The 24949-nt window shown below is 27.9% G+C and overlaps 2 protein-coding genes across 2 annotated transcripts; one reads left to right on the forward strand and one right to left on the reverse strand.

The window, feature by feature from the left end:
* Positions 1 to 1144: 1144 nt before the first annotated feature.
* Positions 1145 to 12947, reverse strand: LOC132936885 (death-associated inhibitor of apoptosis 1-like). The gene is made up of 6 exons (XM_061003669.1): positions 12852 to 12947; positions 7393 to 7813; positions 6235 to 6468; positions 5982 to 6169; positions 5837 to 5913; positions 1145 to 1926 (listed from the first exon to the last, which is right to left on the reverse strand). The coding sequence occupies exons 2-6, from the start codon at positions 7811 to 7813 to the stop codon at positions 1443 to 1445; spliced, it is 1404 nt and encodes a 467-aa protein (XP_060859652.1). The 5' UTR covers positions 12852 to 12947; the 3' UTR covers positions 1145 to 1442.
* A 1791-nt stretch (positions 12948 to 14738) lies between these two features.
* Positions 14739 to 21296, forward strand: LOC132936707 (LMBR1 domain-containing protein 2 homolog; the record flags this gene model as incomplete). The annotated part of the gene is given in 15 exon segments (XM_061003468.1): positions 14739 to 14929; positions 15022 to 15254; positions 15454 to 15611; positions 16480 to 16647; positions 17106 to 17316; positions 17406 to 17576; positions 18664 to 18832; positions 19673 to 19854; positions 19930 to 20063; positions 20127 to 20232; positions 20686 to 20890; positions 20964 to 21014; positions 21017 to 21055; positions 21128 to 21241; positions 21244 to 21296. Coding segments are annotated over 14 exon segments (1935 nt in total), but the record flags the coding sequence as incomplete, so codon positions are not given.
* Positions 21297 to 24949: the final 3653 nt, after the last annotated feature.

Here is a 24949-nt window from a genome sequence, read left to right on the forward strand (position 1 = left end):
TTGGAAGATTTAATGATTATAACATGTGAATTAGATGTTCAAATAAACAATGAAGATGTCACTAATATATTTGCAAGTTTGAGTTCTACATTATCAAAAAATCTAACTTAAACTTTTAAATAAATAAAAAAAGAAACACTAATGTAGTAATGTTATAATAAGATTGTATAATTAAATTAAAATGTATATTATACAAAATATATAAAATTATTCATAATCTAACCTATACTGCTAAAATAGTAACATTTATTTATTATTTATGCTTCAATATGAAAGCATAAATGTTTAAATGTATAAAGTAAAGTTGTGTTAGCAAGGTATTAAAATTATAAAAATATAAAATAATGTTTCCATAGTATAATTGTCTACCTATTTACTATTATAATTTATTTAAAAGGGTAATAACAAATGACCTAACCTAATTTTTAGTTTGTTAATTAAGTTTGATGGAATTTTATTTTTTAAATTAATATGTTATATACTTATATGTCTTAACTTCTTTTATATTTTTAAACTTTGTCTCATCGGTTTAAAGGATTTTATATTTTTAAAACTGATGAATTTATTGAATGAATTTACATTGTGAATATAGCTAACTTTCATTCACCACAGTGAGAATACTACTTGCTGCTGCTTTATTATGTTTTATCAGTAATATTATGTATGTATAGTACATTGTTGTTAATGTTATATTAAAATAATTTCATTAATACGTATATAGTTATATGTTATATTTTGTTAAAATGTATTAACTATTGGTTATTGGTCCATTGGGTGTGTGGGTGGTAGGTTCTAAACTAAGATGATATTTTGAACCACCATTTTTGAAGGACCTCGGGCCTCGGCGCCACTGCTTAAGGCAGCTCTACAATTATAATACCTAATAATAATAAGAATAAGAATAAAAATTATATAGTTTATAACAGAATAAATTCCAATTATATTTTGAATGTAAGATAGGTAGTTAGTTGAGTATTAATAAGCTATGGTAATAATTGGAAATAAATAAATAAATAAATAGATTAAAATTATTTCAATGTATGTTTGTTTTATTTGTGCATGTTTGAATATAATGTAATGTATTTTGTATTTTGTATTGTATGTTGAATATAATAACCCAGATGATAAATTATATGTCAAAGTACCTACTTTTATATAAAAAAATAACATAATTGTGCATCGTAATTACTATGTTATGATAGTGATAATTATTGTTGTGTAACATCTTTTAAGGTTATCAGTCACAAAATAAACTATGAACCTTGTGCATTGCAGAATATTATAAATACTGACAACACAACAGCATAGCAAGATTTATCCCACTTTGATGTGTATTATATTTCATTATAAATTAAGTTGTTAAAACTGAAATTAATTATACAAATTGAAATTTAATAATAATATGGTTTTCACCACACAATGTCGCACTGATTTTATAAGCCTTATAAGTACACTTGAATAGTGCAACAGATACTTTCTTTACACGCCGGGCACTCGTTCATATCTGCACCGCATTTGAAGCAGGCATAAACATGTCTACAGGGTATAAATACCGCTGCCATTTCTTCTTTATGGCATACTTTGCAAAGCATTGGGTCTGCTTGTACATCCAAACACTGTGATGAACTGCATGGTAACTGTTCGACATCTTTAACTTTTTCTTCATCCATTGATAAGTGTACTCTCATTAGCATACACAATGGCTGTCTACACATAGCACAATGTGTGAGTGTTAAAGCGCATTGAATGCAGGCGACAATATGGCCGCAAGGGATACAAGCGACTTTCATTTCTTCTTTATAGCAAATCTTGCACAGCATAGAATCTGGCATTGTATTGGGATCTTGCTTTTGACAAAACAGTAAGTTTTCCACAGATGTTATTTTGATTTGACCTATGTTGGAAATGTTTGACTGATCAAGTTTTCTATTCAATCAAAACAAAAAAAAACAATAAATATAAAAATCAAAATTCAAATATTAAATTAGTTACAAGCAACGAAAATTAATTTTACGAATATGATCCAAAAAATTTGATTGCATTAAAATCTTTAAAGGAGCACACAACACAAAAAAAAATTAATTTGAAAGAATGTTTAATTCTAAGAATAATGTATAGGTTTTACGTTTCTACTCTCATTATTCAATAAGTTATGAGCAATTGAAAAAAAACTTACAATATTTCAGCAAACATTTCATTTTTTTAACTATAATAATATTGGAATTTGTAATCACTACTCGGTTCTCGTAAATTATTGACTATTTCAGTATTTAAAAATATTCTTATTATTATATTATTTATCTAGATAAATTACCACAGATAACCATTACATTTATCTAGATGAGATAATTAGATGATTTAATTATTTTTTATCTAGGTAAGATAATTAAATAAACAATTTTATCTAGATAATTCCCAACACTGATCATGACGCGCCGTTTAACAAAAAATATCACTTTAAAGTATTATTAATATTTAAAAAACTAAACTTATATTGAACTATATTAGACTGATACTTTTATCGTCTTAAACACACAAAATCATACATTTATACGTATAAAAATAAAATGTTTAGATTGGTAAATCGTTGTGTGAAGCGAGGAACTTTTACACGTATAAAATAAACAATTACGATGAGCCGGGCCCAATGATGTCACGCACGCGGCTATTCTACATTTCTTAAAGTAATAATTTTTTTTTACATCGGATTTTCACCAAATCATTTAATATAACATTTTTTTATGTGTTATATGCTCCTTTAACTAATTAACTTAAGTTGTACACATAATATGCAATTCAAGGTGTAATACCTAGGTGTATAACGTTGACAGACAACGTGAATTCTGATTAAAATAAATTTAAAAATACGAAATTTATATTTTAATAAATAAAAATATAAATGTCGGAATATAATATAATCATACATTTTAATGACTTAAATTAAATATTTAACTGGATTCAAATTTCTAGTTTTCAGATTTATTGAACAAACAATATTGAAAATGCATTGAAATCAAAAAATGCTTTTCCTATACCGTGATTTCCTGTTTTTATCTAACACACGCGAGACATAGTATTTTAGACGTGTTTTTGGACAAACATACCAATTGATATAATGAAGCGATAAGAATTCTAAAAATAAATTTGAATTCGTCGTCACGTCTACTTGAAATTGACTTTCCCACATTTTTTAAATTATCCCCTAAATTCCTAAAAATGTCATATTAAAAAAATATTTAAAAACTGTCGTATTTAAATTTTTGGCGAAGTCAAAATCAAAAAATCAAAAATGTGGGAAAGTCGATTTCAAGTAGACTTGACGACAAATTCAAATCTGTTTTTTAAATTCTTATCGCTTCATAAAGTCAATTGGAGTTTGTCGATTGCGTCCCAGATGCAGGTAAACGATTTTTTGCCCACCTTTTCCGTGTTCCGATTGCGTTCTATTGTATAGTAGCCAGTAGGTAAACAGGTATAGTAGGTATGTGACACATAAATTGACATATTAAATCTAATATTTTTGTCATATATATGGTGTGCAGGTATATTTAAACACGAATTGGTTTTTACTTGATGATTTTACGAACATTTTATCTTTAGGCTGGTATACTTTTATCGATTTACGATCACGTAGCGATTTAGTACGACAAGTGCCTTAGAGTCGAGAGATACCTACTTTAAAGTTTATTGTTTATATTGAAAATTCAAAATGAATACTCAAAATATTAGTCAAAGTATAAGTGAAAAAAATAAAGAAATCAAATTTATTGATAAGTTTAAGTATCGTTTTCACAAAATGTTGGCCAATGATGTCGAGCGTTGAAGTTGCACAAATAAAAAATGCAAATGTTATTTTAAGAGAAGTGGATAACTATTGTTAGAAAATGAAAGTTAACTAACTAATCATTGTCACGAGCCGGATTCCTCTGAACTATTAAAAAGACAAAATATTCGAAATAATTTAAAACGTAAAGCAACAGAAGATATAACTTTAAGGCCGGCAACGTTGATATATAGTCAAATAAACAGAGACGGTAAGCAGAATAGTAATTTTTAATTCTAATATAAAATTAATTATTTAGCAAATATAGTATACAGGGCGTAACAAAAAGATCTGACAGATGAAACAACTTTTGTTCTAAAAAATATTTTAAAATTATTAATTTATTTAATTAATTTATATTAATAATGAAAATATTTATCTAAGTCAAGTAGTTTATTTTTCGAGTAAATTAATTTAGAACGATTTGTTTTTTTTTAAGGAGTCGATGATTTGACAACTGATGATATTTCATGTATACGCAGAGGAATTTATATGGCCAGAAGAAAGATATTACCAACTCTACCAAAAAATATACAAGAAGTACATGAAACAATCGAATTGTTAAACATAACAACTATTCAAGGTGAACCATTTGTACTAATTAATGATAGAATAAATAATATCATCATGTTTTTGTGTACTAGTAACTTACAAGCATTAAACTTAGTCAAAGAAATATTCGTAGACGGTACATTCCGTTGTAGTACAAAATATTACTTACAGTTATTTACTATTCATGGTATGTTGAATGAATATTATATTCCTCTTGCTTTTTTTTTACTCAAAAGTAAAGAATGTAACGCTTATGAAAATGCATTTAGAGGCTTAATTAACAAATGTTCCAAAATTGATTTAAATTTTAATCCTGAAGTAATTCACGTTGATTTTGAATCTTCTATTCATAAAGCAGCTAATATAGTTTGGCCATTAATAAAAATATAAGGATGTCATTTTCATTTGGGCCAATCATGGTGGCGTAAGATCCAAGAACTTGGATTGACCTCAGAGTACAATAATAAATCCAGTGAAGTAGGATCATTTTTAAAATATATTTTTGGATTGCCTTATCTAAATCCTGATATGATAGGGGAATTCTATGCTTATGAGTTATCTTCCATTCAGCCTTTAAATGAAAATCTCAGAAAATTTACTGATTATTTAATTGATTACTATATTGATTCAAATTCACATTTTCTGCCTGAAATGTGGGCTGAAATGAGCAGCAGTATGCAGCGTACTACTAATGCTTGCGAAAGCTTTCATTCGAAATTTAACTCTTTTTTCTACACATCGCATCCCAATATTCATCAATTTCTAAATATTTTAAAACAATGTCAAACAGATACATACATAAAAATAACGTCAAGCCATAATTTAATACCTGTTAAACACATAGCAAAGTATTTGAAAAAACAGGAATTTATTGATAAACAAATAAACAATTTAAATAATAAAATTATAACTCCTTTACAGTAGCTTAAAACTATTTCACTTAAAAATCCTTTTTTTAAATGACGTATTCACTAACTAGAAATCTATTATTTAAATTATTTATTCCTACATATTTGGACTTAATTTTATTGGTTTTTGTATTATTATTATTTTATAACACTGATTAGAAATGTATTATTTAAATTATTTAATAATCAAAAAATAATTACTAGTTATGACTATTCGTTTTCCAATATATCAATCTTAAAACTACGAATGTATTCAATAGTCATTACTAAAATCATATTAAAATATTGAGTAATTTAGTAAAAAAAAAGGACACAATCGGAACATAAAAAGGTAAGCAAAAATAATTTTACCTATCCGACTTGTGGACGCAATCGACATACTGAAAAGGTATAAAAGGTTAAAACGGGACGCAATCGGATGATGCCCAAGTCAATTGGTATGTTTGGTAAAGAACCCGTCTAGAACCCTATGTCGCGCGTGTGTTCGACAAAAACAGAAAGTCACGGTATCGAGTTCCCTTAGATAATTAGACTGATTATTCAATAAACATACTTTTTTGTCGAATTTACTTTCATATTATTTTCAGTGATAGACGTATCCTTATGTTCAGCAATCCATTTGCGTAACTCCTATAAGATAATTTTAAGGTTAATTTTCAATATTGCATCCACAGTGATTGACAAAACTTTTAAATTACCGTTGCGTTTAATTTTGTGCTTTCAACACCATATGCTTCGTCAACAAAGTTTTTCCCTTTATTCAACAACACATAATTACAAGTTTTTGACCATTTGGCATGTTCTGTCCATGGTTCATCGTTATCTTTCCAGTCAATAAGACCTTGACCACAGTAATAACATGACATATAGTCATTTGTACCAGTGCCTAAACAAATTAAAACGACATTAATATGAGAAATTAACTAGTATAGTAAAATATTATCATATTACCTTGATAATACAATCCCGCTTCACATAGAGTTTGAATATTCTGTTTTAATGGTATCAAACAATTTTCAAAGGATTCCAAGCGTGCTTCTAAGGTGGCAAAATCTTTGTGCATAGGTTCTTTAATTTTTTGCAGAATACCAACAGATTCTAAAACATCTTGTAACTTGGGTGACTCAATGTTAGAACGGACATCAGCAGGACCCGACGCATAAATACCACACACATCATAACCAGCTAAAAATACAATTAAAATAATCAGGTTTTTTAAGCAATATGCAGTAGGTAGTACTGAATACTGATGTAATACATTTTTTTTATCTATATATTTATATTTTTAAAAAGAATTGAATGTCCTTGACGTTTACATTATTATTATTAAAATAAAAACTAATCAATCCATTTTATATTTATTAATAATTTACTTATAGATTTAATATATAATTTATACATTAATTTCACTAACCATATTATTTTCCTTTTTAAATGTTTTATGAAGTTTTCTTTGTAATATTTGATTCATCCTAATCAAGCCCTAAAGTCTAGATTCTTTTAGATCCAAATCCGTAAATGAAACTATGTATTCCAAAGAATTAATTAATTAACCAGGACACAAATCTAGTACCTGCTGCAATATCTATAATATGGATATACTTATCATCTGACTACTTTAATGTGAAATAAGAAGCAACATTCAGATGGAATTGTCCTTATTTGTTTCATTAACTGATAATTATAACATCAAAGATTTGTTAGCTCATGACCTATCATTAGGTATACCGAAATCATACAAAGTACTCCAATTTTAACATGCTTAACATTCAATAATTAGATATTTCATGTTTTTCGTGAATAAAGCAGTATAGAGTAAAACTCATATAAGCATTAGGCAACAAGTTTAAGTAGGTGTCTTATTTTATTATAAAATAAAAGTATTAAGAGTTGATCCTAATATCCTAATAGCATTCTAGCTTACAACAGCATTGCAACTTTTTGCAATTAACTAGATATTATCACTCAATGAATTGAGTAGTTCTCTCTTTTATATGATTGTTGTACAGTTAAATTTATATAATTAAATACACAAAATATTGATCTTAAAACTAACTTAAATTTCATATCAGATTACAAAAGTATTAAATTTTGGTATTTTATAATTACCAGAAGAGTCATTAAAAAATGCACAATGTGGAGACCGTTTTTTATGTTCACCAACTGGATCTTCACCATGTTTCCAATAATCGAGTTCTAAAGAACAAAACATACATCTAACACGATCTTGTGGGCCAATGTAATAAAATCCAGCTTTGGCCATTTGGGTAGGGGTTATAAATTGTAATATCCATTCTCCAGCAAATGTTTTTAAGCGATTTTCGTATATGCTCAAATCCCAAGAAGGTATTTCCTCAACAGACGTTGGTCTAGATATTGGCTGAAGTGGATTATCAAAAACAGATTCATTTATAGGATATGAAGTATTCAAAATGATTGGATATCCGTTTGACCGAATGATATTTTTCTCAATTTTTAAAGTAGTTGCTAACGTCTGTGATACAGGTTTATCATTAGGGGGTGTAGCCATCTGTAAAGAAAAACATAAATATAAATTAGTGTCTACATTTAAAAAATAAATAAATAAATGTACTTCATAAAAATATACTATTTGTTATACTACATAATGATTATTTTAATATTTATGAACTGAACATTACTAAATATAGGAGATAATGATTTATGGAAAAACTGGTTGTACAGTGTGTTTCAGAACCTAGGCATTGTTTCTATGGTGATGGCAGAGTGGGCAGAGTTATGTACTCTGTATAAACCACAAGACTATTCTGAAAATGTAATTGTAATGTATAAATCTAATATTGCACCAATGGCTTATGAATAATAATAATTTAAAGTATAGACTGGAGGGTTTGAAGGGAATATAAAGTGACTTGATCTATTTTTAGTTAACACTTCAAACACTCCATCAATCCAAACTTAAAAAATGTATATTCATAATTAATAAATATTTTGTCTAATATTAAATTAATTGCACATCAAAATGTCCTTGAGAATTTGAAATCAATAGTCTGGTTGCAAATTAAAAATGTAAACATTGCTTTACCAAATAACAATTAGAATGATGTTATTTAATGCTATATGAAAAACAAATACATAAGGTTTTTAGTTGTTTTCAAAGATAAACATTTAAATTACAAATATTCCATGAAATATTGACTGATTATTGATTAAAAAATCACTCAAATTATGCAACAAAAACATTGGAATAAAACAGCAATAATAATATTAAAGAAGAATACAATGGAGTTAATAATGTTTGATTAAAATATAAGCTGTCACTAAAGGAAAAATTAAAAGAACTACCTAAGTTTAATTTTTAAATTTCACACAGTTTATAAGTAAATAATATATAAGTTAATATATAATAAATAATATGTTTGTAACTTATAAAATATAATAAACTAAAAAGTATAACCATTGATTTTTTAATAGCCTATTATCAATGCAGGTCATATAAATGACATGGCTATAAAATGTAAATAATATTAGTAAACAATCGTATATACAGGGTGATTCACCAAGTTCTTATTTGAACTTATTAACTAGCTCATAATTGAATTTAAAATTGTCTCTCCGCAGGACACTCATTTAGTATAAAAAATCTCAACAAATTGAAAATATTTTCTTCAAGTAGGCATATTTAAAAATGCTAAAAGTCAGATTTTGAAAAACAACTGCATTATTGAAAAAAAACAATGTGCATGATTGCTGAATCACCTTATATATTATATTTTGTTTCTGTATTTGTTCATTAATACGACCTCATGATCTTTATCAATGCTCATCACAAGTGGGTAGTAGGGAGATCATGTGATCTATTTATCTATGTTTATATCACTATATACATGATACTACCCCATTATCCAAGAGGAGACACAGTGGGGTGGGACCCACTTGGAAACCAGATGACGCAATAGGACGACTGTACTGGAAACAGGTGATCGCGTAGAACACAATTTTTTTGAAATTTTCTATGAACCGAACCGATGACTGTGAGTCGTTATCAATTATTTAAAAATAAAATAAAAATGAATATTGTACGGGAATAAAGGATAAATATAAGAAATGTCAAGCTTGCTCAGTTAAAAAGTAAACAACATAATGTCAAACAATAACTTTTATTTACCTATTTTACTAAACAAAAACTGTTTGAACTTAAAATAATAAGGCCAACTAATAAAAATGAATGTGTAATTTTAATTATAAACAAATTAATTAATCACTATAAAATTACCATATATGATATTATACATAATTGTAATTTGTTATTTGTTTTTGGTTTACATTTTTTGGTAGGTAGGTTTTGTCTATGCCTATGCTTAAACCTATGCCTATTTCGTTTATAACTAAAATATTACGATGCATTGATGCTTTATCCAGTAAAACATTTCATATTGTAAAGACCTTCAGAGCGTATAACCATAGAATACTAGTATTATATTATTATTGTTATTGTACTAGTATTATAGTATTCTATGGTATAACTATCAGAACCACAGACAGTAGCATAATAACAAGTAACAACAACAATAGAAACAAGTCGCTGGCCTTAGCTGATAAGAACATTAATCAATATTGTTTTTTTTTGTCTAGACAGACAAACCAAGTTTTAGCGTCCGTCGCGGCGTCGCCTAAAACCCATTAGCCTAATGAGCAGAAACAGGAAAACATACCTACAACCAATCACACAATAATTATATTATAATGGCATTGTCGACGAGACATCGTCACGAGCACAAACAAGGCCGTCAATAATCGTGTGGATACGACATTACGGCAAACAATCGACAATAGCCCAATAATATAGGTAAATAGGTAACGGGTCGGAAACGAGCTCTTTGCCCATGTTCAATTGAGTATCGACAACTAAGAGGACGCCACACCCGCATATATTGTCTCCGTTTTACAAACATGTAACATACCAAATTTACGCTCATAATTACGTTTTATGCCGTTAACTTAAAAATTAGAGTGACCTATTATGAAACTTGATGGTAAGAACATTATCTGTGTTTTGTTGAAAGTTTTTTTTTACGATAATTCAGTTTTTAAGTGACTTATGAGCATTTTTGATTTACATTTATTATACACGCGTTTGTAAGACAGAGACAACACATGCGGGTACGACGTGGCGTTCTCTTATAATACACATCATAATATATTATTGTTATTATCATCATAGTACAAGGAATAAGAAGACAGTATCCTCAATGATAAGACTGCGCTTATTTTTTCGAGAGCAATGTATAATATTTATAATAAATGCAACCAACAATAAAAACAGGGTGACGTCACGTGTATACATTTAATTTTATGCAATGAAGCATAGGCAATGTACATTCGCGACCTAGGATGAAAACATGGTTCGTGTTGAGCATACCTCTTATTTCTTATCCTATGGATATCATATTATTATATATTCTAGAAGGGCCAATGTCATATTTTGACAATGTTCAGGAATTTAAAATATTAAATTGGCCAATTTTTAAAATTTACGTAAAAATCTTAAATTTTATGTTGGAACTCTAAAAATTCTGTTACTTAATTAAATTTGTTTTTATGACTCTCATTTTATTTTTTATGTATAAATATGTACGTTTTACTTTGACATGGGCGCCCCAGAAAAAATAATAAAATTACTTTGGTTTGATATTGGCATTGGTCAAAAACTAAAATTTAAAATAAACAATTTTTAATTATTAAAGAACTTGATTTTTTTATGAAAACCTTATCATAATATTCAATTTAGCATAATGTTAGTAACTTCTACATTTAATAACTTTATTAATTGATTTCAAAATGGCCAATGGCATGGCAATAGATAATATGTGGCTAATGTCGACATAGGGCTATAATAAATCGATTATTATCAAATAGGCCAACGTCAAATCTAAATTTGTCATAAATCATAAGAGATATTGATCCTTAACACAAGTGACATAGGCAAATTTAAATGACATTGGTCAAATAATCTCAATTTTGCCTAAATGTGACATTCATCCTTCTTGAACCAAGCCATATATATATGTCACATATGAGTATGTTATATTTTTTTGGCAAATAAGATTGGTCGTAATATTATTGATATTATGTAGCTGTGAACGTGAAAATACGACAAAAACAAATATATATATATGTGCTATAAATAATAATTTGCACTATAATGCTACAAATATGCATCAAATATATATTTAATAGGTAAAAACGTTGAAATGTGCAAAAAATGCAAAATAAAATTCGTGTTATTTTAATAAGAATGATCTAAATCGGAGACAGTTCTTATCAGATTTCAAAAAGCTTATTCCAATACGTATTTGCATTTGCATATAAACCAGGTCCCTAATTTTATTATAATACACATCATAATATTATATATCATAACAAAAAGACAGTATCCCCCACGATAAGACTGCGCTTTTTTTTTGAAAGGCAAAGTAAAAATCATATATGCAACCAACAATAAAAACAGAGCGACGTCACACGTATACATTTAATCATATGCAAATAAATGCAGCATGAACAAGGCGATGCACATGCGTGAACTAGGACGAAAACACGGTTTATGTTGAGCATACATTTTATTTCTTATAGTATGGATGTCATATACTTATTATATTTATAATATTATATTATAGCACAAGATAAAAGATCCATGACTATTCTGATAGGTGTAACGGAAACGTAAAAACATCCGTTTCCGGTATTTACTCAAGGCATGCGTCGCATCGAAAACCATGAACCAGAACGCGTATGATTTGGCAAATTCCATGGTGCGGGCAAAGTGAACTGTCTACCGCCTCTCACCCGCGCCCTGCCCACACGATAACTGTAGCTCTTGACCTAACCTAACCCAATTATTAAAACACCGGCGAATTGTGGGGGCCCACCGGTTTTGTCGAGGACGGCAAGGTGGCGGAAACAGTTGTCCACATGGCCATGATAGAGTGATGACCAGATGGGACGCCTTTTACGGCGGTCACGCAATATCCCTAACAACTTATAGACTACCTATTATGGTTACGTAAATGGGTGGTGCCAACCGTTTTTCGCGCGGCAAAACGACGAGGAAAACAGTAGGCACCTAGCCGATCGATGTCGTCCCGATAAACGAAAGAGACGGAATGGCGGAAACAGCGGGAAACAGCTACAGGTACCAGGTAGGCCTAATCGGAAAGAAATTACGATACTTAAAGGTGTGAAATAAATTGCGAAAATTATAATACCTATGATTAGTAAAAAATTTAAGAAATATACTCGTGTCGGGAAATTCTTAAAAATAATATAATATTTTGAATTTTTCCAAAACAATTGAAATCAAATTAAGAATTTTTATTTTTCTCACTAAAAAAAAAATTATTTTATTTTTTATTATACCTGTAGCACTGGTGACTACAAATTATATGTATAAAAAAAAGATTTAAAAATATTGATTTGAACAAGAGATAGTTCATCTGTAAGGCCTTCCCGGTACATCCTGTATACTATCGTTCATAAACATGCGGAAGATATAATAAAAAAAAGAAAAAATAAAGAAAACACCATACTACCTTGTGTGCTGCGTTTTTCCTGACTCGTGATGTCGAAAATACAGCGTGTTGAAACAAGTGTGACGGTGGACGAGGAGGAGCGACGTAAAATATGTGTCTCGGACGTTTTTCCCTCGGATTTGAAACGTCGATACGTCACTGATCCAAGACGGTTTAGGTAGCAGCTGTCGTTTTCGGCACGGATGTTGTTATGTCACTGGGAACAGAATGAAGGCAGGACGGACCGACTCGAGCGGACCGAAAAAATCGAATGACGATAAACGATGAAGCCGAGAACTGCCTCCTCTGCAGCGCTGCCGGTCGCGTTTCACGACCACCGCCCACTACTCTACGGCGACGGAACAATAAAACGTCGAAAACTCATAATTCCTAGGATGGCGGGGTACGCTGCGCGGGGTCGGCTCTTTATTACCATATCAGGTATTTCACGCGTGCCCCGCCCTCTTAGGCGACAGTGTTCAAGGTCACCGATCGCCGCCCGACTCAGCCAACACTTGCAGTGTTGTACCACTTGTACCCGTGCTACGGAGTGTCGTCGGCGAGTCGTGACTAGGCCACTGGGTAATGCGGAGACCGTGCGCACGCGCGCGCGTCGGTCGAACCGCATTCCACAAGACCACGTCGTGACAAAAAAGATAATATTTGGTCATGGAAATAATAAAATATCGTTGACAACATTCTGATGTTCGGGTACACCATTCGACCTACGCGTCTTTCTTTGTCCTTTGAACGCGCTATCGCTAAACGTCAAATGGCGCCACAGTGCACAGCGCCACACCCGCATGACGTGTTTTTAACAGTTTTTTTTTCTTACACGACATGGACAAAACGCGTTTACGCTCCCGAGTAAATATCTCTCAATTTCGATAAAAAAATACCTACATACTTTAAAATAAAAATGTGACAATATTTCAAAGAGCAAGACCATGGGTTTTTTCCATTAGTGTGACACACGATTTATCGTTAAATAAATAAGGACCGTTTCATCGTCTTTAAAAAACGAGCTGTTCTCACAATTCAATTTTATAATAGATGTTTTTACTTTAAAACCAAAACTGAGCTAGTTCTACAAAGACGGAGACAATACGTCATACGGGCGTGGCGTCGTCTTGATACATTATGGGATGATAACAATAATATTCGTTTCGACGGCCGCGCAAGGATGACGACAAAATAATGCTTAAGACTGTAATAACGTTAATATCGTTGTATTACAATAATATTATAATAATATATTATAATCAGCTTATCACTAGCCCAAAATATCTGCGACGAGCATAGATAATAAAGAAATTATTCCTTATTATCTATGATAAGTTATATAAAATAATTGTTCGCCGTTCTCGGCCGAGGATCGCTGGCCCCTATTTACTGGCTCCTCGTGTACGTAGGATCCGGCGCAGTTTCCAATTTCCGAAAATAATTAAAATAATAACTAACGAAAATACCACAACAAATACGTGATATCATGCGCAATGAATTTCCATACGAAAAACAACAAAATAATAAAAAAAACACGGGCTTATAATATTGTGCTGATGTGTTTACTGTTTCTGTAAGCGCAACTTAAATTAGGTTAGAGCATAGATAATATAAGAATTATATAGAATATTATATTATAATCTTACATTATCTATGGGTTAAAGTCGTACTCAAAACTCAAAACAAAATAATCATAATAGAGATAACCACATAATATTATTCTAATGATTTACCCCCAGAAATCGTTCGACGATCTTAACTCGTCCCAGTGGAACGAATCGTTTCGGAACGGTGCGTCACTGAAAATAGCAAATTATACCGCCAACTTTACGCATGATCTGTTATCGTTGTCATAACATAATATTTTGTAAATATTACCGAATAGGACTTTGCAGTTGGCGGAGTTTTGGACAATATTTTGGTAGGTATATTTTCTAAGCATTCAAATCATCTAAGACGTCAAACACTCAACGGTGGTGTCATTCGGAAATCGGAAAACAAAACCAAACGGCTTCCCAGCAACTTTGGTACTTCACCGGAAACAGTAAATTCCATAGTTATACAGAAGTCTACTATACTATTTCATTATGTCTATGGTAAATACCGAGTTTCCGTGTGGTAGGTACACAATTTATATATTAATAAGAACGTTATAATTTGATATTATTGTTGTTTGTTGTCTTTTTAGAACAATTTATGACGGACGCGGAAACAAATTGTCAAATAGATGTTTAGATAAGTCTTATAATGACCGTGGGAATGTTTGGCGCTGAAGTTATATTTGCTTTTGTTTTAACTACAGTGCTCCTCAACCGTTATAGCAATTGGAAAACTCAAAATATTGTTGTTACAACAGCTGTGCACATTTCTTGGTGTTTTTCCCTTTTAATTATCTTCGTTCTTCCCATCGATATATCTTTGGTAAGTTCTTAGATTATTTCAAACACAACATTTCATAGTGTTATACCTACATTAAAATTATAAAATATTCATTTAATTTTGATTTCTATACCTTATTAAAAATATTAAACCAATAAAAATATATATTTATATACAGTATTTGTATAGGTAATTAGCATTCACATATTCAATACCTACATAACTATAATTTACATTCTAGTCAGCTTATCGTAAATGTGTTCAAGATGGGCCTAACGATAATACTACAATTTCTATTCATGTTTCATTAACCTGTGAGAAGCCCTGGAGTTCTGTGCCAGGTTCTACGTTACCAATCATGTGGAGAGTTGTTTATTGGACTTCTCAATTACTAGCTTGGTATGTAGTCGTGTATCATATAATTCGCATCACTGAAAGAATAGTGACACAAATCAAAATATTGGGAAATCGGCTTTTAATGTTTCATTATGTCATTGTAAATAAGATTTTTAATTAATTTTTCTTTTATGAATCTTACATTAGTGTTAATATAATATACCAAATAAATATTGCATTGTTTACTTTTATGTGTTTAAAATGATAATTCAAGTACCATTTCACCTTTGTTTTATTGAAAATCTGATTTCAGTTTGACTTGTGTCATTATTTCTCTTTGGAAAAATTATTATTTTTGATTTATGCCACGTAAAATAAAATAAAATTTGTAATTTATTGCAATACTAACTTAAGCAATTATTGTTTTTTAGCAAAACTAAAATTAAATTAGGGAAGCATCACCCATTACAAATAATATTATTGAAGTATAATACTTCTACTTTATATAGGGTTTTTTATAGCATTTCAATTGTTTGATATAAATTTAATACTAAGAAAACATACACACAGTAAACTGTTATTAACACTTATATCAATTTTGTAATAAGTTAATTAATTTAAACAGCTTAACTACTTAAAAAAATTTAAAGAGCAGTTGTTCTATACCTAGTTTGTTTATGTTAGATAAAGAAAACAGTTGATGTTACACTGATTTTCTCTATATAATTATAACAAGATAAAAATTATAAGTATTACTCCAAAATACGTTATCTGTATCAAAGTATCTTAAATAAACTCTTTCTTACTGATAGTCACTGTGATTCTATTTATTTTTTTACTATTAATTTTGATACAATTAATGTTTTTTATAATTATATTTGCAATATGTTTAATGTATAATTTATGTAGTTTTAAAAAAAAAAATGTTTAGGTTTATTATGCCAGTTATGAAACACTATGTGGAGTCTGGAGAATTTACAGTGAAGAACAAATTGAAAAATGCTATTAAAAGCAAAACTCTTTATTATAGTAAATTATTGTTAATTGTTATAATATTTATAACTTACGCTGCTCTTACCCCAGGAGTGTATTTGGATTGGTAAGTATATATTCTTTGTACAGATGTCAGATGTCAGATTCTTTGGAACAATAAATAACAACAGAATTATATAAATTACAAAAATAATTACAAAGTATAAGATTTAAATATACGGTTATGAAGATATTTTACTTTAATGATAAATAATTTACGTTTATTTTAAGAAAAATAAATTTTTTTTTAAATTATGGTAATTTAATAACAAAATTATGATTCTAAATGCTATGCAAACAGTTAGTTATTACTTATTAAACTAATGGCTTGTTAGTATATCTGTTAGCATATTAATTTCATCAACGATTGAATCCCAACAATTTTTTTTAAAACTTAATTTAAATACTAATAAGGATAATTTACACTCAGTTAAACTTAAGCTATTTCAATATTTTATAAATATTTATTTTTGTTATTTAAGTTATTATTAATATAAAAATATTATTATTTTTAATTTATTTTAGGCAAACATTAAAAGCTACTGCATCATCTGCTAGCAATACATATGGATTGTTTCAATTAATATTATTGTTAGGTATTGCATTAGTGGATATTCCAAGAGAATTATGGCGGTCTAGTCAAATTGATTATACATTGAGAAAAGTATACTTTAAACTGTCAAAACTTTATACTGAAATGTTAGAATCCGAAGTAGATTTAGAACATGTTCTTGAAGTACTTATTTCCTAAATATATTAAACTGTTTTATTTAAAATACTTTTATACAACCAAAAACTAACTAAAATTTGGAATTCTTACAATAGTCAATAAAATTAGTTAGTATCAGTATGAGTCCAAATGATGCGTTGCATGATTATTTTCAAATAATTTTGGAAAAAGTTCCTATGGATCAACGAGGTTTTTTGAAAAATGAGCAGTCTAAATATCATACAACACCTCCTTCGATTGATATGCTAACTCAACTACATGAACAAGTAATACAACAAATAAATATTATATTTAAAAAAACTTATAATAGTGAGCTTAAAATAAGTTTTGTTATGTTGGAAAATAAAAAAATTAATATTATTTGTGGGTACTTGAAACTTTTAAAGACTTTTTTAAATAGAAGGTTTTTGCCAATAATTCATTCAACCTACTGTATTTCAAATGCAAAAATAAATTATTTTAATATCAATAATATCACACAATATACTTAGTAATATAGGTACGTAATATTGCTCAGAATAATTTTTCGTGTACAATAGTTTTATATCATTGAATTAAAATTTACCACATCCAGTACATTGACCCATATTATACCCACATTATACCTAATGTACAGCGGAGCGGTACCCATTTGTGCACTTTTTTTATAACATATTAGTTAATTACATTTGAGTAAAATATTCAAGAAGAAATTGTATTGAGTGTATATTGTATTAATTGTATTAATTGCATTCATGAATATGGTTACTTATAAATTATATGAGATATCAATGAAGCACCTTCAGCAGACACTACACCCACATGTGTTGTCTCCGTCTTACAAATGTACAACATAGCCAAAACTGTTTTGCTCGGGTTAGAACCACTCAGGCTGTAGTGATGGTAGTTTATATACGATATAGTTAAGAAAATTTTCTGTGAAATGTCGTTTTTAATTTTTTTGTTTTCATTTTATCTACGAAAAAAGTTCATATTTTTCAATATCCATTATTTTTCAAACTTGAATAACTTTTTTATTTCTGATATTGAAAAATAAAACAACATTTCACAGGCAAAGTTCTCTTATATATATGGTGAAAACTTTGTTACTTAAATATTATGACTGTTGCCTTTTCGGGTTTTTTCCACGCAAAATAATAAACTTTGCTATGTTTTACATTTGTAAGGCTGAGACAAAACATGGAGGTATAGCGTGGTCTTAAGTAGGTTATACAACATTGCTATTAGGTATCAAATTAATGTACCTAACTATTTTGTAATCAGGTTTAAATTAAATAATTTTGTTGTTATTAAAACAATTTTAATAATAATATATTAACATTCTAGAATTTATATTAGTATAAATTGTTATAGTTGATTATTGCCGTGGCTACGTATCATCGTACAAAGACACAGAGCAGTTTAATGATAGAAAAAGCTATTTTCTTAGAAGACATTAGTTCAAACATGACATCTAAGGAACAAAAGTTAGAAAAAAATTTCAATAAACCTTCAAAATTGAATAGTTATGCAGCTACATTTGGTGAGTTAAATCAGTTTAAATTGGTTGTTAATTAATATTTATTAAATAATTTTATATTTCTTATTTTTTTCTCATTATAACATTTATTTTTAAATTTCTCTTTGTATTATAATTATTTTATATCAAAAGTTATTTAACTGTTGGTAATTGAATACTAATAAATTATAATTTATAATTATTATAATCAAATCCATATTTGACGTGTAGAAATCCAAAACGAACTATTGCAAAAATTTGCAAAATCAAGTTAGATATCGATTCTTATAGAAAAAAAATTAAAATATCGATTGGCATTGTCGTTATAGATCAAAACGTACTATTTCCTGGTCAAATCTACGATTTAAAATGATTGGTTAATCCAAAACAACCCTTTCCCATGCATCAAAATGATATTTAGAAAATCAAAAAAACTTTTTCTAGTTTTACGCCAAAACCTACTTTTGCCCATATTAAAAGAATAGGCTCCAATCATTAACTGTACCAAAATGAACTATTTCCAAAGCATAATAAGGAAGTAAAAAAGTTAATCCAAAACGTACTAAAATTTAATTTTAAAAATTTTAAGTAAGTTTTAAATTAAATTAAAAATATAACTCTAGAATGTTTAACACATTTGAATCGTTTTAAATATAAATAATATATTATTAAATAATTTAAAAAAAAACATAATCTCAAAATATTTTGTCTGTTTAAAAATGTTTTGTTTTTATTGGAAATGTTAAGATACAGAAAATCGCTTCTCCTGAAAAATCAGTATTTTGGCAATATTACGTTTTGGATTTCCACCCCTCATTTAGTTATGTATATTTTATACATAACCTTAAATTTATGAATTTGTAGAATGGTATTGGTGGTGTCGTTTACACCCTATGATGCTACAAGTTTTATCAGTGATTACTGGTGTGCTGTCAGTTGTTATTGTCTGGTCTGAAATTACATTTTTCAAGAAGCAACCTGTGCTCTCTATTTTTGCTCTAATGGTCAATGTGGCAAAACAAAACAATAATTATGTTATGATACAGGTAAAGCATAAAAAACTTTTCTTTGAAATTGTGTGTAAATGTTGATTTTTATTTTCCACCAAATTGTTTTAACAGGTATTATCTACATTGTCCATCGCTTATTTGGCATATTGTACGTATTCAACAATATTTAAAATAAAATTCTTTAACATATACTTCCTAGCACCAAATCATCAAACAACTGAAAGTAGCTTAATTTTTTTTGGATTGTAAGTATTTTTCTGGTTCAATTTATTTATTTGAATTGGAATCATTAGGTATTACTATTGTAGGTTGTTAAGCCGTCTAACATCACCAATGTGTTTAAATTTCCTTGGGCTTATTCACATGGATAATCATCTGATAAAGTGTCATAGTCTTGAAACTGATTATACCCAAGTAAAAATTTGATATTTAATTTGGGTATAGATTAAAATAGTAAAAGATTATTGTGTGAATAATTACCAAATAATCATGCCATAGGTATTGTAAAACAAGTGAAAATACTTAACTAGCTAAATGGTAGTAATTCCTTAATACTGATTGGACTGTCTACATTAATAACAGTGTTTTATTGTTTAAAAACATAGTATATTTACAAAAATGTATTAAATTAAAGAAAAATTCCTTTATTTGCACTATTTACACTTACATGGTCATTCTACAATTGTTTATATTATCATTTAAATTCTTTTATTTTTTTTTGCTACTCATAAATAAGATTTTTTTCTATTCTTATTATTTTTTTGCCACCTAAGGTTTTTTACGCTTACAATTTTTCATTTACTGTTTTTGATAGATACCAATAATTTGAAACTTTTATTTACCTTATTTGAGTTCTTTTTGTTTAAGATAATGGGACATATGGATATTATTACAATAATCTCCATTGATGGCTTCAATGTATACTTTCCAACCCTCATACTGGCCGTATGTTTAGCAACTTATTTTAACGTTGGAGCAAAAATATTGTCCATATTAGGATTTCCTCAGTACTTAGAAGACGATGATTTGGTGATCGATTACATTCTAGAAGGGCATTTGATAGTTGTTCGAGGTAGATTGTATAATATTGTACATTTTTACTAAAAGCTATTAGTTGATGTTTAAACTATTTATTTTCAATTTAGAAATAGAAAGGCGTAAACGTAAAATGTGTAGTATCAAAATATGTTGTAATTATTGAGAATGTTCTCAAATATAAATGAATATGTTGAAGAAAGTATGTATAACAATACTATATACTACTATAATATAAAATGTACAATGTTCATGATCAATAATGAATTATTAGGAATTCCACCATCTCAGAAAGACTCCATGAAATCATGCTTGTTGTATAATGCTAAACCCATTGATCAATCTTTTCATAGTTACAGTACGAATCATACTCCTGAAATAGAAATGCAGCTGTGAGTACAAGGCTTAACAGCACGTGGGTGCCACCATTGAATATATTTATAATTTTAGGTAAAATAAATTATTTTATGTTTCCCTTAATAGCATAAATATTCTAAATTTTATTTTTTTGTATGTTGAATTTTAATGTATCAAGATCAAATACAATTTTTATTGTAAATTAATTATTATTTTTCTTTTGATAACAATTTGTAACCAATTTTAATATTGACTATGTACATTTTACTATTAAATTAAATTGAAATATCCATTAAAAAATAATGTGTTTTTACAATGTATGGTTTTCACGAATTAGTACATATATCTAAGGTATACTAACCTTAATTCTTAATGGTTTTTTAATTGTGTCTGAGGTTAATGAGTTTTTTTTTTATCTAAAACTAAAATAATAATACTTGAATACTTTATTGATACTTAAAATAAATAAGAACTACCAGGGAGTTCATTATAAATGAGCTCTTGTCTAAATGTAAATATGAAAGGATAGAAAATTTATAAATTTATAGTTCATTTAGTAAATAATTTAATTTAATTTAATTATTATCTTTAGTATTAAATTTATCAAAGTTTTAATATGACTTTAAGGTTTTACTTAGATAATCTAAGCACACACTGAACAATTATTTTGAATAATTGTGTACTTGTAGTTCAAGCATTGTGTTAATGAATAATTTCAATATCAATGAAGGATAATAACTAATAACACATTGCAACATACTGATCTAGGTTAGAATATCAATAATTACTAGAGATGTTCTGGGTAGAAAATCTGGTATTAAACCGGGTAACGAGTATTGGCCAAATAAAAATTTTAACACTTTCCAAGTATCGAGTATAGGTTGATGTGCAGAGCTGTAGACTGTAAAGTGATTACTGATAACTTATAACTGAGAATATTTGTATAGGAATAATTTATACTTTATAATGCGTTTTGATTGCAGATTGTTATTATATAATTTATATATAAACATTAAACAGTAAACACGAGATTTATTTTTGTGATTCATAGAAGAAAAACATGATTTGTTTATAATCAACTGGCTATTGTAAATTGGTTCAGTTATTCCAATATGTACCAAAATAAATTATAATTTATTACCTAAAAGTTTTAGATTTTTTCCCTATTAATTTATTATAGGTATGCATGTATTTATAAATAGATTATCAGCGTTTGCCATTGGATATGAGTCGAGTAAACATGTAGTAATTCGTCGGGTACCAAGTAAGGGCCAAGTATTAAATATGATATCGAGTACCCGGCCATCGAGTAATTTCCGGGTACCCGGAACATCTCTAATAATTATATCTAGAGATAGTAACAATATTATATCGGCTTACGCACTGTGTCTTGGAGGTGAATGATATGAGTCTATGACACTATATGGCCCATCTTTGGAAAGTGGCTTATACAGCCGTTATTTAATTGAATGATCAAATATATTGTATGAGGCGCTACACCAGCATGTGTCTTAAAAATGTAAAACATAGCAAAAACTGTATTGGCGTGTGAAAGAACAGAGAAGGTTACAGTCATAACTTACTAAGAAACAACATATTCACCACAGCTTAAGCATTTTATCATTTTATCATTTTATTATTATTGTAATAAGACAAAGGTTGTTTTTTTTAGAAGTAACTTCTTAAATTAACGAGTTAAATAGTTGTAATAGACAATAGCAATAGTTTATTTAAATCAAAATCCATATTAATAATAATATAATATACATAATTGTTATGATAGAAAAAACATGTTTTGTATATCTCTTTTAAAACTGTTTGTGCTAAAAAGAGAGAGTTAAATCATGGAAAAACATAAGACAATAAAAAATATGTTTATAAGTTCACAAACTAAAAAATATCTATTAATAATTAAAGAAATACATCAAAAATTTATAAATAAACAAAGTTGCTTCAATAAAAAAAAAATTATTTTATCAAATAGTTATATAATGAAAAAAAATTTACAAGCTGTTTAAAATATTTAAATGACTTAAACTTTTATCAATTTCCATATTTTTATACCCATATTAATTTTGTTTTTAAACTATCGACTATTACAAATATTAAATTTATTTTTCAGAAATAGTACCATTCTTAAGTTTAATTTTATTAAATAACTTGGTTGTTATTGATTTTTTCCGGCACTATGTCCTTAATTAATGTCCATGTTTTTTGGAATTGTTTTTTTAGTTTTTTGAAATTTGCTTACATACAATAACTGTTTAGCTTTACAAATAATCGTTATTAGAATGTTTATACACAGTATATTTTTTCTTAATGATGAAATTAAAAAATGGTTTTTTTTAATAGTTTGGATAGTTTTTTTTTTATTTTTTATTGAAACTACAATACCACTTGTTATCAAGTGTATAAATTTTTTTTTTTTTTTTATTCAATTCTAAAATTACTTATTAATCATCTATAGATGCCTATTGTACTATCATCCATTTTATGTGTTTTTGTTAAAATTTAAATCTGCATGGATTTTATTACTGAGTGGATGCGACATAATATATTTAAATTTACCTAATAATATATCTTCTTATATTCATAGGTATTAATTTTCACATAATAATAAATATTTTATGATTATATTCAAATATTTTTTTTATCAACTTGAGAAGGAGTCTGGCAACTATCATATTTTTTGTTGAAACAACTACATATTATTATTTCAACAGGCTGGAGCAACGCGTACACCGACATGTTGTGTCCAACAGATCAATTGAACTTAATATTTGTTTCTCTTCCTCACTGAAATATGTTAATAAAATTAATAGATAATATTATCAAAGTATAAACAATAACAACTATAATAAACACAAATACATGTATGATAGACTTAACTATTACAATATTTTACAATTCACAAGGAATATAATTTTCTTAAACAATACACATTCTTAAAAAAAATTATTTATAAACTTGTTTTCCGAAATGTATTAAATAAATTGTATTTTAGCAGTTGAAATTAAGGTAAGGGTAGAAGTTATATATTTATAAATGTACTATAATACTCTAGATAACATCTATTATGTTATAATTTAGTAAAAAAAATATTAGTATCTAGAGTGTTTTTACGCTAAAAGAATACCATATTACCATAATACTATACAATAATCACGTTCATAACATCTTTAAGGTTTTATCTTGATTATCATTTTCAGAAATGTAAAAATATATGATTATTAATTATCTACGAATACCTACATGTTTTTTTTTTATTATTTTATTTAATTCATTTAGAATATTTACCATTCTATTCTTTTTATCTTATGAATAATAACTAAAATATGTATCTAGATAAGTAGATTAAATGATCATGTATGTAATAATTTTTCAATTTTTTCTAACTCTTAGATCAATAAACGTTGTAACGTTGGCGCACTATAGCATTGTTTTGATATTCAATTTGAATGGATTAATAGAACGTTGCATCTTAGGAATAATCTTAAGAAAAGTTTTGTTTAGACAATGCTTTATTCCACATTTTTCAAAACATTATTCTATGGTTGATGACAAAATATTATATATCTTTTTACTTGGAGAAAAATCAGAAAACTGCACTTCAGAGTATAATTAATACTCAATTATTCAAAACATTAAAACCAATACACTATACTCAATTTTCATAATATAGTTAATTAAGTGGAAGGTACCTTGTTTTGGACGATGTTAAAAATTTCGGAAGCCGCAT

This window comes from Metopolophium dirhodum, chromosome 1 (genome assembly GCF_019925205.1).
Source record: "Metopolophium dirhodum isolate CAU chromosome 1, ASM1992520v1, whole genome shotgun sequence".
NCBI lineage: Eukaryota > Metazoa > Arthropoda > Insecta > Hemiptera > Aphididae > Metopolophium > Metopolophium dirhodum.

Bases quoted from the DNA above. Each gene is read 5' to 3' on its own strand.
- LOC132936885 (XM_061003669.1), bottom strand. From the start codon at position 7,813: ATGGCTACACCCCCTAATGATAAACCTGTATCACAGACGTTAGCAACT. The intron at 6,469-7,392 runs GTAATTATAAAA...TTGTATTTTTAG, and splicing joins ATTTTTTAATGACTCTTCTG to CTGGTTATGATGTGTGTGGT. The intron at 1,927-5,836 runs GTATGTTTATTG...TTGATTGAATAG, and splicing joins AAAGTAAATTCGACAAAAAA to AAAACTTGATCAGTCAAACA.